The sequence below is a fragment of the Schistocerca americana genome, chromosome 4 (assembly GCF_021461395.2).
Source record: "Schistocerca americana isolate TAMUIC-IGC-003095 chromosome 4, iqSchAmer2.1, whole genome shotgun sequence".
Lineage (NCBI taxonomy): Eukaryota > Metazoa > Arthropoda > Insecta > Orthoptera > Acrididae > Schistocerca > Schistocerca americana.
Window position 1 is genome coordinate 437,026,795 of NC_060122.1, and position 26,096 is coordinate 437,052,890.

General features: G+C 40.4%; 1 protein-coding gene across 1 annotated transcript in view; it reads right to left on the reverse strand.

Moving 5' to 3' along the window:
• The window catches only part of LOC124612769 (cytosolic non-specific dipeptidase), a 165,609-nt gene that overhangs the window by 13,516 nt on the left and 125,997 nt on the right, over nucleotides 1-26,096 (reverse strand). Inside the window, exons 6-8 of the mRNA XM_047141164.1 lie at nucleotides 20,241-20,462; nucleotides 8,116-8,265; nucleotides 3,907-4,008 (exon numbers count right to left, since the gene is read on the reverse strand). Of these exons, the coding sequence (XP_046997120.1) occupies nucleotides 3,907-4,008; nucleotides 8,116-8,265; nucleotides 20,241-20,462 (474 nt within the window). The remainder of the gene's footprint in view (nucleotides 1-3,906; nucleotides 4,009-8,115; nucleotides 8,266-20,240; nucleotides 20,463-26,096) is intronic.

Consider the following 26,096-nt stretch of genomic DNA (forward strand, 5'->3'; position numbering starts at 1 on the left):
GGCAACACACAACTAGTTGAAAAAAATTGGGTGGCGGTGATAGCTCCCATCTGCACAGCTCAGAAAAGCTGGTGGTGGTAGTGGTGGAGAGGATCAAGATGGCATGGGTTGTAAAGTAGCGATTGAAATCTTCCATGTTGTGCCACTGGATGGTCTGCCTTGTTTTTGCAACAGTTTGGTAGTGGCCATTCGTTCTGCATGACAGCTGGTTGGTTGTCATACCAATGTAAAACACAGTGCAGCAGTTGCAACATAGCTTGTATATGACATGGCTGCTTTCTTAAGTGGCACTGCATCTGATGGGGTAGGATAAGCCTGTGACGGGACTGGAGTAGGAGATGCTGGTTGGGTGGATTGGGCAGGTCTTGCATCTGCATCTTCCACCAGGGTATGATCCCTGTGGGAGGGTAATGGCGGGTGAGAGCGGCATTGGGATGGACTAGGATTTTGTGAAGGTTGGGTGGGCAGTGGAACATCACTTTGGAAGGGGATGGAAGAATCTTGGGTATGACGTCCCTCATTTCAGGGCATGATGATGGATAATCACAGCCCTGACGAAGGGCTCGGGCCCGGGTGGTATTGGGCGACAGGGGGGGGGGGGGGGGGGGGGCCTTCACTGTGGTTGGTTCTTGTGATGGTTGTGAGGATCAGGTGTGTGAGGGGACATGGCATGGGAAATCTGTTTGTGTGTTAGATATGGAGGGTATTGCCTGCCTGTGAAGGTCTTTGCGAGGCCTTCAGCATACTGGATGAGGGAGTTCACATCACTGCACACGTGTCTGCCATGGACGGCCAGGCTGTATGGGAGGGATTTTTTGATGTGGAAGAGGTGACAGCTATCAAAGTGCAGGTACTGTTGGTGATTGGTGGATTTGATGTGGACCGAGGTGTGGTTGGAGCCACCTGAGAGGAGAAGACTGACATCTAAAAAGGTGGCATGTAGTGTATTCACTTTTGCACTTATAGGTCTGGCATCACATCTGAAATCAGTAGAACACAAGCATTCTATGGTACTGTAACTCAATGAAGCTGTGACAACATACTTTTTATGCACAATACCCACATAATGTTTTGTCATCTAATGCCTGGGACTTGTTGACAATGCTATACTATGCCAGCATCACCATCAAGTTTATTGGTTGTGAAGGCACATGGGCATCACAAGAATATGCAAGCTGATGAAAAGACCAAGAAAGGTACCACAAAATAATCAGACCTTTGAACACCTGCAACAAATGTATAATCACAACTGTGGTACCTATTCTGTAGATATCTGGATATGGAATTGCAAACTATAATAACCTGCAATAAATTAAGATTGATTAAGAGAGCCATCATACCATGGAGGACCTACCTACAAGGTCCTCAAACAAATACATCACACTATATATACTATGCTTTGCTCACAACAGTCTTGACCATGACCCTACCTTAAACCAATAGGATCCACCTCTAGTGAATGCTATGACCCTTATACAAGGGATATCCAGAAACTAAGGATACAAGGCCTGTGACTCTACCAATGAATTGCTTTCTTTCACAGTCTGTACCACTGTTGTAAATGGTAGTACACACTGAAACAAAAGTGCTGGTAATGGTCATCAGTAACATTCTGATTCTTGCTGTGGTGATGGTTAAAGATGAGCTCTCTCATTCCGTCTGCCACCAAGTGCAAAGTGCACACCGTGATACGCTACCTGAATGTGAAGGGTATGAGCACTGGCATGATGCATTATGGAATCTTGTCAGGGAAGGGGAGGAGATTATATCACAGCAACATATGACAAAACAGGTAGAGAACTGCACTTTCAGAAGAATGGAAATACGCAATGAAGACAGAATGGGTTGCCTGTCCATGGGGACTGATGAACTGGTGCAAAAACTCTAACAGCATACTCGTCCCGATCACCATGTGGCCATTGATGACCTGCATGAAGCATGTCCTGAGGTTTCTGGAACTGTTCTTCATGAAACTGTGAGTGATCAACTAGAATATAGCAACATGTGTTTGCAATGGTTCTGAAGAGGTTTACTGCAGAACACAAGATCAACAGAGTCAAGGTCTCACACAATGGTTTCTTGATTGTTTTGTGAGTGACTAAAAGACTTTCATTAACTCCATAGTAACAGCGAATGAAACATGGGTTTACCATCACACCTCAGAGAACAAGTGAAAATCAATGCAGTGATACTACACTCATTCCCCTTCAACAAAAAGTTTCAAAACCCAGCAATCAGCTAGAAAAGTAATTGCAACCATTTTCTTGCAAAGTAACAACACTATCAGCTCTGCATTGCACTGTGAGAGCCTCAAGAATCTCCACAGATGCATGCGGAACAAACACTATGGGTTGCTGAAGAACGGAGTCTACCTCATCCATGACAATGCTGGGATGCACTCTGTTTGAGCAGCGCAAGAGTTTTTGACCTCATTTTGTTGGAATCTTTCACACCACCCCTTTCACAGTCTCAGTCTTGCACCTAATGGCTATCATTTACTTCCTAAGTGTAGGTGGAAAACAGTTTTGCAATGATGAGGGGGCAAAAACCGAAGTGGACAAGCATTCATTATTTTATGGGGCTGGCGGGAGACACCTACAATGAAAGGGGCGGAACAACTCATCCCACAATTGACAAAATGCATGGAAGTAAATCATTATTATGTGGAAAAATGATGTGAAGCCTTTGCTACCATTCCTGTACACTTCATTGTAATACATGTATTTCTGTTTGTGTAAAAATTGGCCAACATGATGAAAGACCTGAAGATGGACTGCTCCCTACAGCTCATAATCACTACCTAAATCTTATAGTCACTCAGATATTGAAATAGCTATCACAAAACCCCAGAATTTTAGGAGAGAGAACACACACTATAGTAAACTTAACTGGCCCTCTTGTTCTTTGTCGGTGTTTGGGATGGTTACGGATGGTGAGAGGCCCTTGGTGCAGTTCCTGTGCCCTGAGATGCCAAGCAGGCCATCTCTCTCTGCAATGACCAATCAATCTTTCTTCAACCGTCTAAGCATTCCATTACACACACACACACACACACACACACACACACACACACACACACACAAAACTGACCTTGGGCTTAGGTGGGTATGAAGAAAGTGCTTCCCCCCTCCCCGCAGACACAGCCCAAAGAGACCTCCAGCATAACATATTACAAACCAGTCATCCTACTTATTGTGTAACTCATTAAACCTTCTTCAAAATTTACAACCACTACTAGTCCCATGTACAGGAAGCAGCCATTCTTCTCCCTTTGCATAATTCCTGTCAGGCAAGCATTTTGGTATTTTGATACTGATGACTACACAGTGTGACCCCTTAAAGCAACAGTCACCACCTCCACCACCACCACCACCACCACCACCACGACAGTTCAACATATGAAGGTGTTAGTCCTCAACTATGGAAACCTGGACAAAAAAGTGAGAGTGTTTGAATTCTTCTATTAAAGTAGCAAGTCACAGATAGTATTCAGTACTTAGGCTGGTTCCACAGGACTTAACTGTTGTTTAACAAAGTAATTAATGAACTGAGCTTATATGGAGTGGTAGTTGGTTTATTTGTTGCAGTAGGTAAGAAATCACCACCAATTTAAATCTACTGAACTGAAACAGTCTGCATGTCAAATCTTTGAGAGGGGGAGGGGCAACATTTGCTAAAAAGCTTAAGATAAATTTCTGTGAAGTATTTCTGCCAATGTGTTTTATTGGAAAAATAAAACCATCTCCCTTCTGCTATTTATAGGTTTTTCTCTGAATTCTTCCCCCTTCTCATCAATCGTGATCTTGGGACATCCAGTAATAGTAGTGATGCACTTAGGAAACTATTTTTTACTGAACATGAGCTTTGAAAGGTACTTCTGTGTGTTTAAAATAAAATAATTATTACCCCTTCTATGTAGTTTCTGATATTTATCTTCTCGTTTTGTGCATGGGCTCCATCATCTCCAGCTCCTACAGGCAATAGGAGAACGTTTTTGCCAGTTACTTCCTGTGAAAACAGTAACAGAAAATACCTTTTAGTGTGTTTAATATTTTAGTTAAACCTCATAATAACTAACAAATAATGTTTATCGTAACTCAGTCTCTGGCCAGTGCATTAAGCAAATACATATTAAAGCAGAAAATGTGCCTCATAATTGATGTAAATACTAACATCTTAAAAGTGTTGCACCAGCATGTGCAAGTGTCATCACAGGAATAAAAAAAGACAAAATGGCAGTCAACATGTATTAATTATCACCTACGCCTTCAGCAAAATAACTTGTAGCTCAAAAGAAATTTCTCATTGTGACTTATTATACATTATTACCTGAGGGTGGTCTATGGCTACAAAGACTTTATGTACAAGCTTCTGTTCCTCACCACTGGGTCAGTTCTTGAAAACAGTCATTAATAGTGTGTGAAAGAACTAACACTATGGAAAGATGCCAAACATTGGCCATGCATGAAAAATATTGTTCTGCACTCAAAGCCATCATCACCATCATCATCATCATCATCATCATCATCAACATCCTCAGCATCCATTAAACATCTATATCTGGATAAAAGCCTACTCCAGTTTTTCTATGCTTATGTTCTTCAGATGTACATGTTCGAGTCGATGCAACATACAAGGGTTGCCCAGAAAGTAATACACCACACTTCTTTCATCAACAAGTCTTTATTGAACATAATGAGAATTCCACATATGAAGGAATAGTGTTTTATCTACACATCTTATTTTTCCACATAATCACCATCCCATTCTATGGCCTTCCTCCAGCATGAAACAGGAGCATGTATGCACTGTTGGTACCAACACTTGTCCTGGTGGCAGAACCAGTGCTTCACTGTGCGAATCACCATCTCATCGTCCTCAAAATATCTTGCACAAATGGCATCCTGTAACAGCCCAAACAAGTGGAAGTCCAAGGGGGCTAGGTCAGATGTGACAGCTGTGGATGTCTCCCCGATCACAGCAAATCGTGGAATTCCCCCAAACCGCCTTCTGATGACCTCACCCTCCATGCCCAGTGACTAATGATACTTCTGTCAACAGCAGATGCTGCATAGACTTGGCACAAGCATTTGTGAATATTCCCCACAGTTTCATTCTGTTGGAATTGACGGAAACTTTGTGTGCTCACTCAGGAGACTTCAAAATAATACATACGTAACGTTTCACATTCGTAGCATTGTTTTTGATTGAGAAAGAAAAATGTGACGCATCACTTTCTGGGCAACTCTCGTATTTTCTACTGTTACTGAACCATCTTCCATTGTGGTGTCTTGTCTTGTCTTATCTGTTGTAGCCCAACATAGATTTTTTTATCACACTGTCATAATTACTTTTTCCAAGCAATCTACTCCCTGATCAAGTTGCTTGTTTTCCCGACTCTTCTAGTAATCCATAACATCCATCTCCTTATTGCTTGCTGAAGAATCCTCAGTTTATTAGTAGTTTTGCATTAAAGTCCATGGCTCAAAAGAATTGATGTGTGTATCATCTGTTCTGACGATGGAAAACTTTCCTTTTCAGACATTTAGTGTTGAAAACCATAAGCACCAATATGTTTGTTATATATTAGTGTAGTTTTATTATACTTGATTTTAGGTCTACTTTCAAGAGTGTTCTATTAAGTTCCTTCATTTATTTTTAACTTCATGTGTGTGGTGTCATCATAACAACAGCGGTGATTCATATTCCTTGCATTAACATTGTGCACTTTCTTGAGAATAATTTTGGTAATATAGACATTCTTTGGCTGATTCCTCATTCAGTTCTGAACTTCTCGCAATCATGATTAAGTCTAATGGGAGTTGTAGCATTGACACTCACATTTTTCAGTATGTTGCATACACTGAATCAATGTCTTGTTTCTTGAGTGCTGTTAGTACTGATTTTTTGAATCTTAGTCAAAAATTTTCTCAGAATCTATGAATCCCAGAGATAGTGGAAATTCATACTTATGGCTCTGTTCTCTAATTTTATTGATGACTTACAAATGGTCCCTTATGCTTATGCAATGACAAATATTCTGATTGCCAGTACCATAAATTACATTGAATAAAGACTTCAAATATTGGTAGCCAATAAGGCAAACAAAGCTAGAGTTGTCACTTGAAGTAAGCAGTTTTTCTTTGGAACCATAGTGCATAAATAATAGTTCTATAATTCTAACACCAAGCAAGAGGGTAAAGAACTGAAGCTCTTGACTCGTATCTGGAGGAATCCATGGAGCAAGCCAGTCTTGCACATCCTGACTGGATTTTTGATAGTTTCCTTAAGTCCTTTTCAACCAAACCCACTTGAAGTAAAAGTCTGTATTATTAAACAGGACTCTGAATTATACCTATCACAACATGAGAAATATTGTGGTGTTTTATAAAACAACAAAAATTTTATGAATTTCAATTAGTTTAAATCCATTGCTAGCTGTGATATGGGAAACTAATGTTTTACTTAACAGCAACATGGCATTCAGGAGTCTGAATGTTTGTGCTCTTTGCTCCTGCAGTTTATAATTATGGTACAATTCCGGCATGGAACTGTAATATAAAAAGTTGTTCAGTCCATAAATGTTACTCAAGTAAGGTGCATCCACAATATGCAATTGCCTTTTGCTCTAGTGCAATGAAAGTATATGCGCAGCAGTACTAACATTTTGCTTCACTGCTCTTGCAATCAAATTCCGCTGCAAGATTTTGCTGTTCTACTTGGAAAACTGACAATGCATCTATTTACAGAGACTAAGGCTGACAATAACACCTCATTACTGAGAAACCAGTTATTTATATCCAAGTTTGAGCTACAAATTTCAAAACAAAACTTTTGGTCCTGTGGCTGATGGGTGCTATGTCCAGTGAAATGCCCAGCTACCGCAAAACTGATATAATGAATACAGGAGACTCTGGTGCAACCAGTGTAAAGCCTGGAGTGCTACTGGCCACAAAATGGTGCAGTGGCACTCTCCCGATGAGGTTGGTGCTGCCGAACACCATGGAGAATGTGGGACGCAACCGAACACCATGGAGAATGTGGGACACAACAAAGTAAACAGCCTGAGCAGTGTCAAAGTAAGCTTTGTAAATAGCTCGGTATGTTATGTGGATGTAAGCTGTTTACTCGCATCCTCCAGCAGATGCAGCAGCCCACAAAACATGCCTGTTATGTGGAGCAGCATAGTCACAGCAGTCACTATAAAAGCATTTCTGTGACTGTGAAACTGCAAAATTCACGCATAATGTTCTCAGTGATTATTTTAAAAAAAGATTAAAAAGATAGTAGAATGACATCATTTATTGGCTTATTGTACACTACTGGAAAGTGCCCTGAAATTGCAAAAATACTCATATTTATTATATGTCAAACTTACTAGTTTGTAGGTCATTCAATCATTTCCTTTCCTATTTCCAGTGGGCCTTGTTTCTGATCACAACATCTACCAATAATGCAAACTGATCCAGGAATTAGTAAATAAATACATACTTTGTAACAGTGTGATTACACTTCACTGCTGATGTCAAGTAGCACACAACATCCCCATAAAAAATGGGAAACTATGCACGTTTGACACAGATCATGTTTTTGACAACACACACAAACCTTTCTTGTGCTTCAGAATGCCCTGTCTATCATATTATGCACCTTCCAAGTAATACTATTTTAGAATATTAAGGGAGGACCAAAGTCCTTGTCTAGATCTGAGTATACTCTCTGTTCCTCAACAATATAATTCATTCTGAAGAAAACTCCATGCTTTGTTACAATAGAGACTAATCTCTGCTAAGATGCTCCTCTTCCACAATATTTTTGTGATACCAGAGTTAAATGCAATTGTCAAGTCATATTGTCGCAAACCCAATACATAATAAGCAAAAACCATTAAAAACACTTTGTTACTTACACACTGATGGACACATATTGACACCTGCATAGTCTTGCCTGTTTGATATGAAGTACTGTTCATACCTACTCACATAAGCTATTAATGTGTCATCTACTTGACCTGTCATATTTTCCTATGTGTAATGTCAAAAATTAATAGTCAGTTATCAAACTCAACTTGACAGTAGTACTAAATATATTCAACATAATTAACTGACAACTTACCTGGAGGGTAAGTGTGACTGGAATTGAGCCACCTTCACGTGTTAGATCAGGATCTACACCATAGACATGTTTTGTAGCTGCACGCGCTGCCAAATAGTGTGGATGATTTGGGTCTGAAAGCCAATATCGGCCACCGTGTCCCATTTTAACCTGTAAATAGTAAATATTTCTTTAAAAAAATGTAAGTGTTGTAAAACAGCTATGTAAAGGAGGGGAAAAGAAAGAAAATGAATAATTTCAGATGTATCTGCCATCCTCAGTCTAGCCTACTGCAGTCTTGAGATTTGAGCAGAAATGCTCTGTCATTGTGTGTGGCACATAATAACGAAAAGAAAATTCTTACTCTTCTAACAAGTATTATTTACAAAATTTATACAAGTGTATCTGTATGAAATGATATAGTCATGTGATAACCACTTTCAAGTCTAAATCCAAAAGGAGGGTTGTCTAGGAAATACAACACCTAGCACTGAATGCACATTTTTATGAAAACCAACATACAGCCAGAACAAGAACAGAACTGACATCCTGGATGGAGAGTGTGGCTATTTATACAAACATTTACTATTTCAGAATGCTAGTATTTCTACAGACATAGAATACTCCAGAATACACTAACATTACAAAAATACAATATTTCAATGATCTTCAAGAAATGATAAATACTAGGTAACAAATAATTGCTGGTGATCAGGCTTGAACTGCTGACCTGCAGCACGCCAGCCAGTGACACTAACCACTATGCCACACTACATGCACCACAGCTCACAGCACTGCTCCCTCTCCTGAAGAAACAGTGACCAGCCGCTTCAGAAGTTCTCATTGGAACTGACTGCAGCACTCTGGGTCTAGATCTAGTCAATGGTCCTACGTGTAATGGTGTTGGCAGATGTTATTTGCATGCTGGTTGTGTTGTTACACCCTCTTCACAGTGTTGAACATCGAACGTAGCCCCCTCCGCCCCCTCCAATCAATGCTTCGCAACTGTCGAATGAGTCTTCAATTTCCTTCAACCTCTCATGCTCTCATGGTCAACCTGCATCTGTGGACTGTAGGTGGGCTTCTTACAAGGAACATGGATGATGTCTCTGCACTTCTGTTGTCTTAATCAAAGTGCTCTCGAACTTTCTCCTTGGCATCCAGGATCTCAATGGAAGCCAGCTAGCTGTCTTGCTTCTTCAGTGCTGGTGACAGAGTGTTTCATATAGCCACCCTGTGTATTGTACAGATGGAATGGGAATAGTGTATCCGTTGTCATTTCAGCCTCACAGCCATGAAGCAAAAAGAGAAATGTGAGGCCTGTTGTGTCTTGCTTCACTGTATTGTATGCAAATGCCACAACAGGGGCAGTATTGTAGCCCAAGCTCTCTGTTCAATGCCAATGTGCATCAAGAGCAAATCTGGCAGAATTTTATTAAAGCATTCTGTGAGAGCACTCATCTACAGCTGGTAGGTATTTGTCATCCTGTGGTTGATGCGAAATTAATTCTGATACTAGGTTCAATTGGAAAACTTTTCAGTGATCAGAGACCATTACAGAGGACGCTCTGTGCTTCAAAATGATAACTTTGACAAGGAAGTTCGCAGTTTTCAGGGGTTTGGAAGTCAACACAGCTTTGGTGGCAGTATAATGGGTGAACTAGTCAACACAGACTTTCATCCATTGGTTTGTGTTTGTTGACTTCAGGAATCTCCCCAAAAGGCTTGGTGGAATGGCGATGGAATAGGTACCAGATGCCCCAGAGGTAACCGACGGGGCAATTGCCTCTGTTGTTGGCATTCCTTACAGTGGCTCACAGGGTGTTTAATGGGTCAATAGAGACCAGGTCAGTGATACTTTCATTTTGAGTCTGTCTAGAATTTCCATGAATCCCAGGTGACCATATGTTGGAACATCATGGAAATACTGAAGGACAGCTGGCCACATATGAGTTGGGATGACCAGAAACTATATCAACCCCAGTGAATCATAGTTCCTCTTGTACAATGGTCTCTTTATGAAATAGAATTCTCCTTTGTTGTTCATCCTTCTTCGAGTCTTACGGTTTCTAGCAATGCTGTATCTCCCCTCTCTTCAGCAGAAATGTCATTTAAAGCATCACTGTGCTTACATCTGCTTTTGTATACCACGGTTATGTCGTACTCCTGAAGTCTCGGTGCCCATCTCACCACTCAACTGAGTGGAGCCTTCAGACTTGTCAGCCAGCATAGAGAATGGTGATCCATCTTCATGGTGAATGTTTTGCAAAATTAATAAGTACAGAATTTGTTGATGGCCCAAACAACTGCAAGACACTCTTTCTCTGTTGTAGGAAAGTTCATCTCAGTGTTGGAGAGACTCTGGAAGCATAAACTATCACATTTTCAGCACCTTCGTGAAATTGCACTAGGACACCACCTACCACATGACTGCTAGCTTTGGTGTGAATTTCTGTCTCTGCAGTCTCATCATACAATGCTGCAACTGTAGAAGATATTAGCACCTCCTTAAAGACAACAGAAGATGTTACTTGCAGCTCATTCTAGGAATATATGGCTTCTCCTTGCAGTAGTTACTGCAACACATGTGCCTTACTACAGAAGTTGTTTATGAATGGCCAGTTGTACAAGCACATCCCAAGAAAACTTCTCATATCACATTGTGCTGAGGAGTTGGAAAATCTGGATCAGGACAGACTCCATTACCATTCTGTAGACACCTCAAGATTTTTATTTCTTTGGAGGAGAAGAGGCATTTTTTCAGTTTCAGACAGAATCCTGCAATTTGAACACTCTTCAATAAGATTGTCAGATGGCTTAGATGTTCTTCAGATGTCTCAAAAATGACAATGTCATCCAAATGTAAACAAAATATCATCCATTTAAGGTGTGAAGCATGTTAACCATCACACATTCGAATGTGGCTAACCATTACACAGTCCAAACGGCAGAACCTTAAATTCATACAGGGCATCAGAAGCTACAAAATTAGTCTTTTACCAGTTAGCTTTTTCAGCCTCAATTGGCAAGTAGTCTATTTCCATGTCCCTAGCTCCTTTTACGCAATCTATAATGTCATCAATGCTCGACAATGGTTAGACATCTTTCTTCATGATTTTGTTCCGTCATCAGTAGTTGACATAGAAATGTCATGTGCCGCACTTCTTCTTCACATGTACCACAGAAGGGGCCAAGGACTTTCTGAAGGTTCAGTGATGTCATCTTTCAGCATCTTCTCCACTTCCTCTCTGGTTATCCTTAGTCCATGCAGTGACACTCTACATGTATGGTGGCGACGGGTGGATGATTCCCATTCTTCATACAGTATTTTACCATAGGCTGCTGTGTTTTGTCACTGATAGTTATTGTTGCAATACACATTCCTGTTGGCTGGACATATTTCCCACTTGAGACTTCCAGCACAATAAGCTCTTGCATCACAGAACATTTGAAAACATACAAAAACTGATACAGAATGGGTGTCACTGGCCAACATTGTTCATAGGTCAAGCCAGGTCCCATTCACAGTTCAATAATAGCTTTCTCCCTCAACTTGTCTACCAGTAGTGGAGTATGATTCTTCATCAGTGACAATAAGCTGGTCTTCCTGGACTGGTTCTGCTGTCCCTACATGCGTACCTTTAGGGATGAGTTGTGGCTACTTGTGACAATTAGTGATCCATAATTTTCCTTGAGTGGCTACAATGCTTACGATTGTTACTTGCATTTAGATTTATTTTATAAGTCTGAGTAGTGAGTAGGTATCTGCAAGAGGTAAAAGCTACACAGTTGTCTCATTGATGAGGGTGGGATAACAGTATCTTCAACAGCAAAAAAACAGTTGAAAGTAAACTCAGTTACATGTACTTGTTGGGATCGCTATGTCAATCTGGAGCTGTGATTACTTGTGATACCTGCAAGAAGCCCCAGCTGAGATTAGCATTATTACTACATTCCGTTAAGACGACAGTTCGAAGGACTGTGTTCCATCATTGATAGCTATCCTTTGAATACACATTCAGCTGGGCATATATCCCATTTGTGACTTTCAGCACAATAGCTTTCATATCACAATGCATACCATTCTTTAGGTGACAACGATTAGCATCCAACATTACAGTAAAGGAAGTTGCCTCAAGATGACTAGCACAAAGAGGTTGGCCATCTATGATGACATTAATGAAGTTTACTGATAAATTGGTAACTGTCAACCATGGAAGATTTGCATCTGTGATGGCTAAGCATATGGCTGGTACCTCTGTTTGGCAATGGAAAATGACTACAGCACGCTGGATACAACAATGGGCTTCATCACACAGGTTGACTATAATTACCTGTAATGATGGCTGATGTCTGGCAGCTTAGCTGTTGTCAAAAACTTGCCTTCTTTCTCTGCAGTAGTGTACAATATGCCCAGGCCATCCATATTGGAAAAACACTGGCATGTGTCCTCTGTCCACCAACTGTTTGTTCTTCTATGGAGCGTTATACTTGACATAGGACTAGGTTCTACCTGTTTTGGTCAGGGGCTGGGCTGCTGTTTGATGGCTGCAGAATAAGTCTGAGGTGTCCTAGTCCATTTTTCCTGGCAGATTTAGCTATTGCCTCCCGAAGTACTGGTCAACATTTGTAGCTACCATCTCTTGCTTACTCAGTCCAACAGTTCTAGTTGCCATAAAATGCTGTATCTCTTCTCTCATTAACTGTTGTATGAGAGAGGTGAGGTTGTCACCACAACTGTCATAGAGACCACATAGGGGAGTCAGGTCATACATCTTCTGTCTGCTTCTTTTCTGTTGCATTTCCTAGATGCAATGGCACTACTTAATAATCTCCTTGGGTGTTGTGACATCCTTTACCAGAACAGATTGGTACACGTCTTCTGCGGCTCCTTTCATGAAGTATGGGATATTGTTAGCTTCTGTCATATTCAGATTCACCATTTGGCATAGGGCCAGAACATTCTCTACATATGATGGTGTCATTTTCCCATGACACTGGTGTTCACGTTCTTCAATTGTTCATCCACCAGTCGGACTGCCTGTTGATTGTCACCAAATTTTTCTTCATTTTGGCCTGAAACATCTCCCAGCTAATGAGCTTCTCCTTATTGTTCTCAAACTCTCCTGAGAATTTCTGTCCAAGGAAAAATACACATTTGCCAAACACATCACGTAATCGCAACTCCTGTATTTGGTGACTCAATTGAATCCTTTCACCCATTTCATTGGGTCTTTACAAGCATCTCTGAAAAACACTGATGAATGGCCGATGTGCAGCTTACTTACTGCTGGCTTGGAATCCATTGGTCTCCTGAATACAAGAACTGTGGGGATGATGTGCTGCTTGTATTCGAGTCCCTGTCCATGTAGGTAACAGCTTTTACATTGCCAAACTCGATCCACGATGATGTAGATCTTTTGAAGGACCCAAGCCCTCCACAAACATGACACATTGCAACCATAATCCAAGTTCAAGTGGCAAAAGCAAGGTTGTCAATGAAATACAGCACTCAGCAGTGAAAGCACACTTTTTACGAACGCCAACATAAGCTACTACGGAACTGACCTCTTGGGCGGAGAGTGTAGCTGTTTATGCAGACACTGAATATGTTAGTACTTATACAAATGCTGAATATTCCACAACATACTAACATGGTATATTTCAAGAACTTCCCAGAAATGATAAATATGAGGGCAAGCTGAAAAATAATGCCCCTGAATTTTTTATGTGAAAACTTTTAAAGTTTATCAACATTCTACATCTTATTCTTCACATCCATAAATTTATTTCTCAACATAGTCACCCTGGCAAAGAACACATCTTCCTCACTATCAAAGTGAAGTCCTCAAAGATACTCTACGTTTTGAAAACAGATGAGAATCAGATGGGGCCACATCAGGACTAGTATGGAGGATGATCGATGACAGTAAACCCAGGACATCAGAGTGTTGCAAATGTCACAGCACTCATGTGTGACCTGATATTGTCATGCTGAAGGAGAGGGTGTTCCATGTGTGGACAATTTCTGTAGTTAGAAACTTGACTACAGCATTCTGCATGCATTGACACAGTTATGTTACACACCGCCATGTTATGCACTACTATTTGGAGCTCTCAAGGGGCAGAGAGTTGCAACTTGTGTCAGTAAAGCGGGAAAGTCAATCAAGTAATATGCATAACATGTAATATCTCAACTAATATTAAGAACAGAATAAAAATTCAGAAGCATTACTTTTCAGCACACTCTCATACTAAATAACAATAGCTGCCGCTGGTCAGGTTTGCACTGGTAACTCACAGCATGCCGGCCAGCAATGTTAACCACTACACCACACTGCATGCACCACAGCTCATGGCAGTATTACTTTATAACAATATAATATTTTTCATAATTGTGTCTCAAATTTCACAATATGATTTCCTCCACAACTACTAATGTCAAGCTCCCTTCATCCTTTGCTATAGCATCTTTCCACAAAAACTTTATTGTTGGTCGTTGTTGTTGTTGTAGTTATTGGAGGGAGTGGCAGGTCATGGTCATCTACATCTGTGCTTATATGCGGAGGTATGTGAGCGAATTATATACCAGGGGTCCACAACTAAAGTTCCCATTTCAAAATGCTGTAGAAAGAAAACCACTGCTCAGAATGATGTCAAATTCGAACAGCATGTTATTGATGCAAGGGGAATCATCATTTAATAATAATTTCACCAATAGATGGTGTTGTGAGCGAAATAATGTAAATGGGGTCGGCTACAAATGACAGATGAATCACAAATAGAATGACTATAGCTTGAATTGCATATTACACCATCCATATTGTTCAATGCGTATGACTGCAAGAGTTTGGCAGTCAACAGTTGTAGCACTGTTAGTTAAGTGAGCCCTTCATCACAGCAAAGGTGTTCCACATTGGCTGCAAAAAAAAAAAATCAGTATATAATTGTTCTCAGGCCAAAAACCACATAAAAAGCAAAATAACATTGGTTTCTAATTGTTGTGAGACTGGAACAAGACATGTTCAATATGCTGCCCACTGTTTTCTGCCACAATTTGAAATCAAGAAGCAGCATTTTAGAAATCAGTGTGTCTCAGAATGTGTTGAATAATGCTTGCCTTCAATTCAGCTGCATTCATAACTGGAGCACTGAGCACATCATGTTTCAGATCACCTCACAGCCAGAAGTCACATGGATTAAGATCAGGTTATCTGGACAGTCAGGCTGCAGGGAAATGACAGCTGATAATTCTAGCATTTCCAAAATGTCTACAACAGCTGCTTCACTGGCTGGGCAATGCGCAGAGGAGCACCATTTCGCATAAAAATGTTGGAGGCTTGGAATGATGTTGGAGCACAAAGGGTTCTCATAGTGTTTACTGAAGACATTATAGGAAACAGGACCCCTTGAAAATATGCAGCTCTGTGATAAACAATGCTGTCAACTCACACCACACAGTCACCTTTGTAGAATGAGGTAGTACTCGATGTGTGCGCAGATTTTCCATTGCCCATATTCTGCAGTTCCATGTATTGACATATCCTTGGAGATGGAAATGGGCTTTGTCTGTCCACAGATCATTCATTGTCCACTTCCATGTGAGCAAGAAATTCCAGAGTAAACATTTGTCTTACTGGCAGGTCAGTAGGAAGCAATTCCTAAACATGGGTGATTTTGTATGGATACAGTGCAGAATGTTTCATAGGATTTTATGCACCATGCTTGCAGTTGTCCAATTTTTGGGCAATTCCCTGTGCACAGCATGTTCACACACCACTGCTCAACCCCTCCTACAATACTTTAGCAACATCTTTGGCAGATGTCAGATCAACTGCTTTACTCCACTTGCCACATTGTTCTTCAAAAGAACCTGTCTTTTCAAGTTTTGTAATCATTTTCTCCAGACCCTTCAGCAGACATTGGATCAATATCTTTTATCATATCCTCAAGTATCCAGAACTTCTCCAGGGCTACTGGTGCACAATCACCATTCTTGTAAAAGATCTTCAACAGCAGTGCATGATCCCGCATGGAGACAGTCATGTTGGGCATCTCAGACGCACACTGAGGAACAGCCATGTGCTGCATGTCTGTTGGTGTGCATATTCTGATGCTTACCCCAGGATGTTTCCTTCCACAGAATGATGAATAAGTGTCTTTACAGGATATCAATACACAATTTATTTGTGAGTTTGGCTACATGCTAACCATCTACTGACTACTTAAATTTAATGAGTATGAACATATTAAGTCTCTGGTACTATTCATGTAAGTAACCATACATTGAAAATATTCTTTTAGCTACCTGGCTATCAGGTTTTGATAAATATTCAGATGTGGAATAGAAGCCATTGTAGAGAAGAAATGATTTAGCTGTGCTACTCAGCAGATATTTCAATGCACATCACAAGCAATGAGGCTTCACTCGCACCTGTCCCCAGGTCAAATAAGGGAGCAGTTCTTCAAATCGAATGATATCTACCTCCTTAATAGAGATAAAGTGGCATACTTCAGTGCTGGAACTGGATCATCTTCTGCCATTGATCCGCCACTTTACTCTCTTGCTATAACTCATACTGTTCTTTGCATATTCAGAGAGGATCAGCACTTCAGCGATCATTTCTGTATTTGAATCAAACACTATGAGACACGTTAGCACCTACCACCAACCAGCGTAACTGGATGACAATCAACAGCATTCGAAATCCAACATTCCAATCATATGGTAATTAACACGGTGGCCACTGCTGGACTGAAGGTCCAGCTTTGTCACAGAGTGCAACTGTCCATTGTGCAGGGGGGATGGGGGGGGGGGGGGGGGGAGTACGATCTGGCTTCATGAACAATACCCTGCTTCCTGGAGGGAAGTAATAATAAACCTCTCCTGAAAATAAGGAAGGATTACAGCAGCCCTCAGAGTCATCAAAGTATTGGACTTACCACTGGGATAGAGAAGATATTATTAATATCTGCTTCATATGGATTTTTGAAATCAGTTGCCTTTGGTGTGATTTTAGGAGGTATTACTCTATGTACACAGTCCAAGTCTTCCTGGTGGTGGAACACAAAATATGATAATTATTTGACATTGAAAAGGCCTGAAACACTACCTGACAATACAGTAATTGCTTCCAAAGGTGTCTTTCCATTACTGTATGCTCTTCCTTTCAGAATGGTACTTCAGGTTTAATTGATGTACCCAGGAGAATGGTATTTCACAGGGGAAATCTTAACTCTTCCTTTTTTTAATAGCCACTAACAGCGTATTACCCACAGATGCAAGTAGTGGAAATTATTTCACATTTGTGCATGATTTTTGTTTGTATTCTAATCTCACTTACTAGACAACTCAGTTAACATTAAGGGGTCTAAAACTAAGAGCAAAACCCAGGTCCTTCAACTTCACCTAGATGAATAAGTAAATGTGGATTATCAGGTACATCATGTTATTAATCACTCTGAAGTGTGACTGATAATGTAATCCTTAGTTTTAAGAACCAGTAATGTTATTAATCACTCTGAAGTGTGACTGATAATGTAATCCTTAGTTTTAAGAACCAGTAAAGTTCATGATTCTCATCTATGGTGAGAAACTCACGTGGTTACCATACCTGAATGATCTGAAGAGGAAACACTAAATGTTCTAAAGGTATTACATCGTCTTAGCGGCATGTTCAGGACAGAGGACATGTATTGTATGTGACATTTTACAGAGCTTATGTGTGCCCACTAGTCAGCAAATGAACCCAGAAGATTAAGTGGCAAATAAGATACAAGTGACATCCTTAAAATACTATGGCCACAAGGGAATCAAATGTAATTTTATTGGGTATCAGGAAATGTGGAAGACCAGAGAAATGAGCAGTCTGATATAGCAGCAAGCGATGCTTGCAATGAAAATAATGTAATTCCATAGCCTGTTTCTATGGGTGCTATTGCCTTATTGTTTGTTGGGAAATGGAAAAAAAAATTATCTGAATGTGCAAATAGTGTGAACAAATCACCCTTAACATAATTAAGGACAGAGATCCCAACAACACATGGTCCCTTCTGCATGGTGCCTACTAAGGATCAGTTTTGGTGTGCACCCAATTTGATTGATTCTGTTTTGTATCCTGAAATGAGGCCAGCAGTTATCCTTGACACCATATTTCAGTTAAGAATGAGATAAAGTACAGGTAAGGTTTTAATGTTTCATGAATTGTCCCAAGTCCTGTCCAATGCACTAGGTACAAACAATGAGGTGTGAGCAGGTGCGTTATCATAGAACAAAATCCATGAATTTTTCCCTCACAGAACTTGGCTTTTTTCCGAGACTGCTTCATGCTAACAGTATTGTACTTTTAAGTAGTACTCCTTATTGATTGTTCAATCTTGGGGCAAGTAATCATGGGGCACTACAATATTACAGTTGGAAAACACAATGAATGTAACTTTAACATTTGATAATGCTTGTGGAGCTTTTTTTCATCCTGGTGATCCAAAATGGTTCCACTGGGATGATTGAGCCTTGGTTTTGATGATTTATCAGTAAATCCATCTTTCCTCCTCATCCTCATGGCACATTCCAGTAGTTCAGCATCATTACTGAATCATTTAGTGACACCCAAGCAACTTGCATTCACTCCTGCTTTTGTTTGAAATTCAACACTTCTGGAACAAATTTTTATGCCAAACATGTCACACCCAAAACCTGCAAAGAATTTTCATGGCATGAGTCAATGAATACGCCAATATCATCAGTGATATCTCTGACTGTAATTTGACAACTGTTCGTGATTTTTCCCCCCTTTTTTCCCACAATTGCACCAGTTGACGATGTAATGGGATGCTCAGAGCTCTCTTCATTTCCATTATCTTCACAGCCTTCTTTAAAATGCTTATACTTCTCATAACTTGTTTTACTCACAGCAGACTCACTAAAGGCAATTTTTTCTTATAAAAATAATTTCCAGCACTACTAAAACACATGTAACCTTTTTGACAGCTGACAAATTAAATATTTGATATGGCTAATATTGTACAGATAATTTTCAGACATCTTTACCAACACTATAATGAAAAAAAATTGCTGAGTCAGATAAATACAACATGCAAAATTATAATTTTCCATTACTTTGTTTATACATCTTGTATCTGTTTCCTCATTCCCTTCTGTCCTAATATTGTTTTGTCAAAGATGGTCCAGCCACATTTATTTAAATAATGATTTTGATCCTATCTGTCCACTTTCCTTTTTGGGTAAGTGCTAAAAAAATTTAGTTTTACACACAGTTGTTGTAGCTACCATTCATGGAAGGGGATGTATCACATACATCAAATACAGAGCTCAGAGTAAAGATGTCCATGATCACAATTAGCTTGTAAACATCAGGCCACATATTGTGGAAAAGTATTACTCAACAGGTGCAGAGTCTATCTGCTGGAGAGCATTTGTAGTCTCCATCGAGCAAGAAGGAATGAAGAAGTCCAGTACCATGGAAGATCTGTGGCACCAAGGGAGACTAATATGATGTATATATATGCAATTTTTGATATATACTATTCACAGACATGTTACTGAGGAGTCTTTGAGATACTAATATTAGTTGGTTCTGAGAGTAGTAACTTCCCATGTAATGTATAACAGTTTACGAATGTTTGTGGCAATGTACAGAGTTAACTGGTACCAATCTACACTTTATTTAAGTTCAGAAGCAGTGTTTTTCTTCTAGCCTGAGCTGCCAGAGTTGGCAGTCTTATCTTTATGAGGTGTGCCTGCTTGTGTGTATGAATGGTGTTTATTTTTCTTTTGCTGATGAAGACTATAGCCAAAAACTTTGTATAAGTGTCTTTTTATTGTACCTGTCTGCAACTTAACATGTACATTGTTGATATTCCTACCAGGAGTTTCTGTTGTTTAATTTTCGGAGCCACTGTGACACAGTAACAATTTATCAGTCTGTTTAACCATCCATCATCATATTTTCTGGTTGGGGCATATCTTCAACAAATCACAGTAAACCAATAGATACGATTTAATTGCAATGTATAAAAGAAATGATATCTTACGTCACACATCAAGTCCATACTCTCTCTCTCTCTCTCTCTCTCTCTCTCTCTCTCTCTCTCTGCAAACATGAAAGAAGTAGTGACATGTATACCTTAAAATTGTTTGTGCTACCCCGCTTCTTCCACTGTTCATTAAGATATTTTTCAACAAGAGCCTGCACTCGTTCTGGTGTCTGGTTGGGTACAATACGAATCGAAAATTTACCAATGACCTTTGCAGGTATCACTGTTTTTGCTCCTGGATCACTAAATGCACCTTCAATTCCATGCAATGAAAGTGTTGGATATCTCCAGCGATGAAGTAGCAGCTCGATCTATTAACAAAAAGGAAATAAAAGCCAATTAACATAAACTTAGCAAATTTTTAAAATACATGAGACTGACTACATCTTCCATGCTTTTTCGCTGATCGTCTTGTGTGAGCCAGTTCATGCTGAAGTCACAGTGCCAAGCCAATGGTCAACTCCTGAAGACTATGGGATGATACAGGGCAAATAAGTAAATGAGGGGCTGAATTATGATCATAGAGCTGTCTACCATCCCCATTTTAAAATAACCAGTCATTTTCAAAGTGGCACATGAGCACAAGTGCTACTGCACACCAAGCTGATTCCTAGAAAATTAAGCAAATTTACAGTTAAAAATATTTTAGATAAACTGAAAGGCGCATGTGTATTTTACACACAAGCCCTCAAGAATGTATTCTTTAATGTCGATGTTATACAGGAGAGTCAAAAGTATACTTTATTTTTTTTGTAACACACTCATGACATTCTCAGTTCAGGGATGTTCCACTTGGAAAATCAAATTTGCCTGCTGTCATCCAGCCACTTATTGAATAATTTTTTGGACACTGCCTTAAGAGAATATCATATTTATTTATGTGGGCAATATTGAACTGCCAGCAAAGTGTGAGTACAACACACTCCAGTCACTTGGTTGAGTATTATAAGCTTCAGCAGAATACAGCTTCAAAATTAATTTTGCTAAGTATCAGTTCTTCAAAAGAACTGTTGGGTTTCTTGAGTTTGCTGTACAGTGCAGAAAAAAGGACTTCCAGATGAGAAGACAGGTGCCTTTCAAAACTTTCCAGAAATGAAATCTATTGCAGAATTACAAAGTTTCTTTGGATTAATGTGATATTTAAGGAAGTTTATCTCAAATGATTCTACAACCAACAAACCTCTGCATGACTTAAGGAGAATAATTAGGAATATAAGTTTAAAGAGCATGCTCAACAACATCCTTTCATGAGATACATTTGTGGCGATGCTAGTATTTCACCACAAAGTAGCAGCGAAAGAAGTGAGTAGAGCGTTATAGCATCAAGGAACTTTTATATTTGATTAAAAGTTTTTTTTTTTTGTTTATTCCTTGGTTGTTGAGTTGTTAGTGTGTTAAATAAAATAGTGTACTAGATTATCTCATGTGTCTGGTTATTGTGGCTCATCATAACTGGAAGAAAGTAACCACCACAGTAATGACCCTGATGTGATTCATTGTAAATGAAGATATTTTTTCAAAGAGAATGACCAGCGTAACCATGCAAACAGCTGTGGCACATGTCAAAATGGAACAACCCGCAGCCTCAACTACATCGCAATTCACAGACACCAACTTCATTCGTCAAGATGCAAGTTCAATGAATCATCTGGGATGTGTCAAGCATTTGCTGTTTTGACCCAACATCTAGATTTATGCACGTTGAGTATATCCCCAACAGCACGATGTACTTACAAACACAAATAAATACATCATCATGGCAGAACATTTAAAGACTGTGGTAGAGGGAACAGAAGATGTTCTACCACAACACTGCTACAGCACTTTAAAGGAGGCGCTTACGCAACCATACACTTTGACGCTGGAACTCTGAGTAGAGAAGGCCTTTTAACAATGAACTGATGGGTAACCAATCTCTGTCTCAAGTGATGGAGGCCTTACACGCATTGGCAGGATCAGATTTGTTGCCTGAACAGTCGTTACGCATGCTTTGGCTGTGCGAGTTGCCTATGGACTTTCATAGAGTTGCCTATGGACTTTCATACAGCAATAGCCACTTATCAAGGTTTGTCACTGCAAGAGCTAATGGGAAAGCCAGACATAGTAGTGAATAGCCTAGTGGAAGTTTCCGTATGTGTCACCATCATAGAGTAACGATGATCAAGGAAGAGATATGGAAGCAGCACAAGCCACTGACAATTCATATGGGCACTCAACAATGGAGGCAACACAAGAAAAAAGGGTAGAAAAGTTGGAGGAACAGAGAGCATGCATGAATCTAATATCATAGAAACAGCAGCAGAAGGTATATTGCCATTATGAGTGCCGTATTCCGGAGAAGCAGATCGTGAGCGAGGAGGGTGATTAATGCTCATCTGAGACGAATATGGATCTGTGGTGCTGGTATCACAGGCATTTTGGGGAAGCTGCACATCATTGTACTAAAAACTGCAGTTACCCAAATTCCATGAGCGGACCTTAAAGGATGCTGACGTCTGCCACCAACAGCTTGTGTGTCCACAGAAGAAGGTGTGAAGACAGCTGGCAAATGAAACACTGATAGCAGGGCACAAGTCACAGCAGCAAACAAGTTGGCCATCCAAATCTATAGAAAACAGAGATGGACACTGGACTTAGGTCTTTCATTTGAGCCTGTGTGGACATTCATGGTTACAAATTTCACTGACCCCATACACGGTGCCAATTTTTTTTATCATATTTCTGCCTCTTGCCAGATTTAGTCAACAGATGGTTAATTACTATGAATCACAATTCCGATCTGATGGACGTGTTGTCCATGCTGGCAGATGAAGAAGAGTCCTCTGAGCAGAGTAAAAACCAATCGACTGCACTACACAATAGGATGTCCGATGGATTGATGGCATATGAGGATGAGCACTGTGGCCAGGTAATACAAGAGTTCCCATTGATCACCCACAAATTCACTACCAACAGGAGATGCAGACACTCTATGAGGCACAATATCTGCATGTTGCTGGACCAGCCTGTTGCAGCTTATCCGAGGAGATTTCCACCAGACAAACTCTTGGTGGTGCAGATTGGGTTTGTAGAGCTCCTGAAAACAAGGATAATAGACACATCAGACAACCCGTGGTCATCTTCCTCACACGTGGTGAGAAAGAAAGATTGATCATGACTTATGCAGAAACTATAGAGTACTCAGATAATACTCAACTGTTACCAAGGCACAAAAGTAACACACTATAACAGAACTACTGCCCAAGCTCAACTGTTTAGTGCAGTTGACTGTCCAAAAGCCTATTTGCAAATTCTCATAGCTGCAGGGATGTACCAAAAACCCCAGCAATAAAACTTTTCACGCTTTTTCAGTACAAATTTATGACCTTTGGCTTGAGGAACTGTGCACAGACATGGCAGAATTTTATGCATGAGGTATTACAGGGTCTGCCACTTCTCTACTGTTACATTACTATTCTCTTATTTTCATCAACAGCTGAAGAGCATGCAACCCATTTGCAGCAGCTTTTCCAGCATCTGCAAGAATTTGGCACAATAGTTAATGCTGATAAGTGTAGATTCAGCAAACGAGAAGTGCACTTCTTAGGATAAGTTGTCTGTTTGGCCGGACTGGCCCCGCAGTGAGGGCTGGTCAAGGCAGTACAGAATATGCTCATACCAACAATGTACAAGGGATTGTGTAGATTCTTAGGTATGGGAACCGCTATCAATAACACTTTTGTGGGATGGCAAGACAATAGAAACTGCTCACCACATTGCTCATGGGCAAATACATGGCCAGCAACCTGAAAGTACCTTAGATACCAGCAAGCAAAGCCGCATTTCTCTCAGTCAAGTGTTGTTTGGCAAAAGTGGCACAATTGGCTCACCCATGAATTAACAGCCCATTGGCCATCAAGTGTATGCAAGTCAAAATGCCACAGGAGCAGCATTGCAACAAAAGGTGGATGGCAGGTGACAACTGCTTGCCTTTTATTCACATAGCCTCACGCCACAGCAAAGGAAAAGAAACACCAAAGGAAAAGGAACACCACTGATCGGGACATGTTGGCAATCTACATGGCTGTTCAACACTTTTGGTCGTCAGTAGGGGGCAAACAGTTCACAAACTACTAATGTTGTTCTTCCACTGTGCCACAGCTCGCAGATCACCACGGCTGTGAAAATAGATTGAGTATATAGCAGAATACACAACCAACGTGTGACACATTTCCAGCAAGGACAACATCATCGCAGATTGTCTGTCACAGAACTGCGCTAGTTTATAAGCAGTACCGTGGGTGGAGATAGTGGTAAAGTAGTGTGATCAGTATCAAATGAACATGCAGCCCTATGGCTATGACGAATTCCTGCCCCATATGGTGATACAAGCATCTGGTGTGACAGATTGTGAGAAGTACAGCAATCTTACCTTCCTGAGAATTTAAATGTACGGTTTTCCAGGCACTACAAATTTGGCTCACCTAGGCATACATGCGACAGCAAAATTAGTAACAAGTGAAGTGGTGTGGCCTGGAGTACAGAAGGACTGCTGAGCTTAGACATGTTCTTACCTTAAGTGCCAATGGAGCAAAATTAGTCACCATGCTTTTATACCAGTTAGGCAGTTTCCAACACCCAGTCAGATTTTCCAACACTCGTGCTGACAACATGGCACTGATACCATATTTGGGTGGCCAATATTTTCTGGTTACAGCCATTAATCGGTTGACAAGATGGCCAGAAGCTACTATACCAGACATCTTGGCAGAGAAAGTGGCCAAGGCGTTAGTGGGTATATGGTTTTCAAGATTTGGTATGCCTCGCGCAGTTACAATGGATTGCGAATGACAGTTTGAATCATGGCTTTCAGCAGAAATCCTACAGCTATTCACAACCATCTGTGCATTACCAGTGATCACTTTGAGTGTAGCTTGATGGTGGAAAAGCTGCATCATACACTAACGGCTAAACTGACCCATTCTTCATATACATGAGCGGAAACAGTACCACTGGTATTGGCGGGCCTGCACATGACAGTCATGGAGGCTTTACAATGCTAACCAGCTCAAATGGTCTACGGGGAGCAGTTGAGGGCACTGGTAGAGCTCATAGGCCTAACAAGAGTTGAGACCCAACCATCAGAAGTAATGGTCTTCACATGGCAACTCAGTACATGCATGAGATATTTGCAGGGAAGCCCACCAGTCAGACATGTAGAAAGACAGATTTTTGTTCACAAGGACCTACATATTACACCACATGTCTGGCTCTGAGGCAATGCAGCATAGCCCCCATTAAGCCAACCATATACTGGGCCATACAAGGTATTTTCAAGGCACACAGACACCTTCAAAATTGACCAGAATGGTAGACATGGAACAGTATCCACAGACAGGTTAAAGCCATCATATCTAGACGTGGAGAAACTGGGACAACAACGATTTGTCAATTATACATCAAAACAAGATTATCCGACAGCACTGAGTGATGTGGAGGGTTTCACGGTGATTCCAGAAGAGACTGATGCTATAGTACTCACTGCTACTATGCCAGAACCTCCGTAGACCGTTCCTATCTGGATGTCAACTCAGTTACCAACTTTCCCTGGGAACCAGGATTTAGCCCCTTAACATAAACCCTGAGTTACCACATTTTTATTTTGACAGAAACTTAAAATACCAAGTATACTAGGGCAACTTAAGAAGAGACCTTCAAAAAAATAAAATCCAACACATATCCATTTCAGCACTGATAGTTATATGTTCGGCCATTAGAGAGTGTCTGGTACTACATTTTTAGCCTGGCTGTCATGTTTTGATTGAGGTAGTTGCCACTTGATATTGTCTTTACAGTATGCAGACTTAGGTACTCAACAACAAAATGCTCACTTTCAGACTCTCTCTTATATTGTTGTTTACAAAATGCTTTCAAAAAAGGATTACTACAGTGATCCTGGGTTTGAC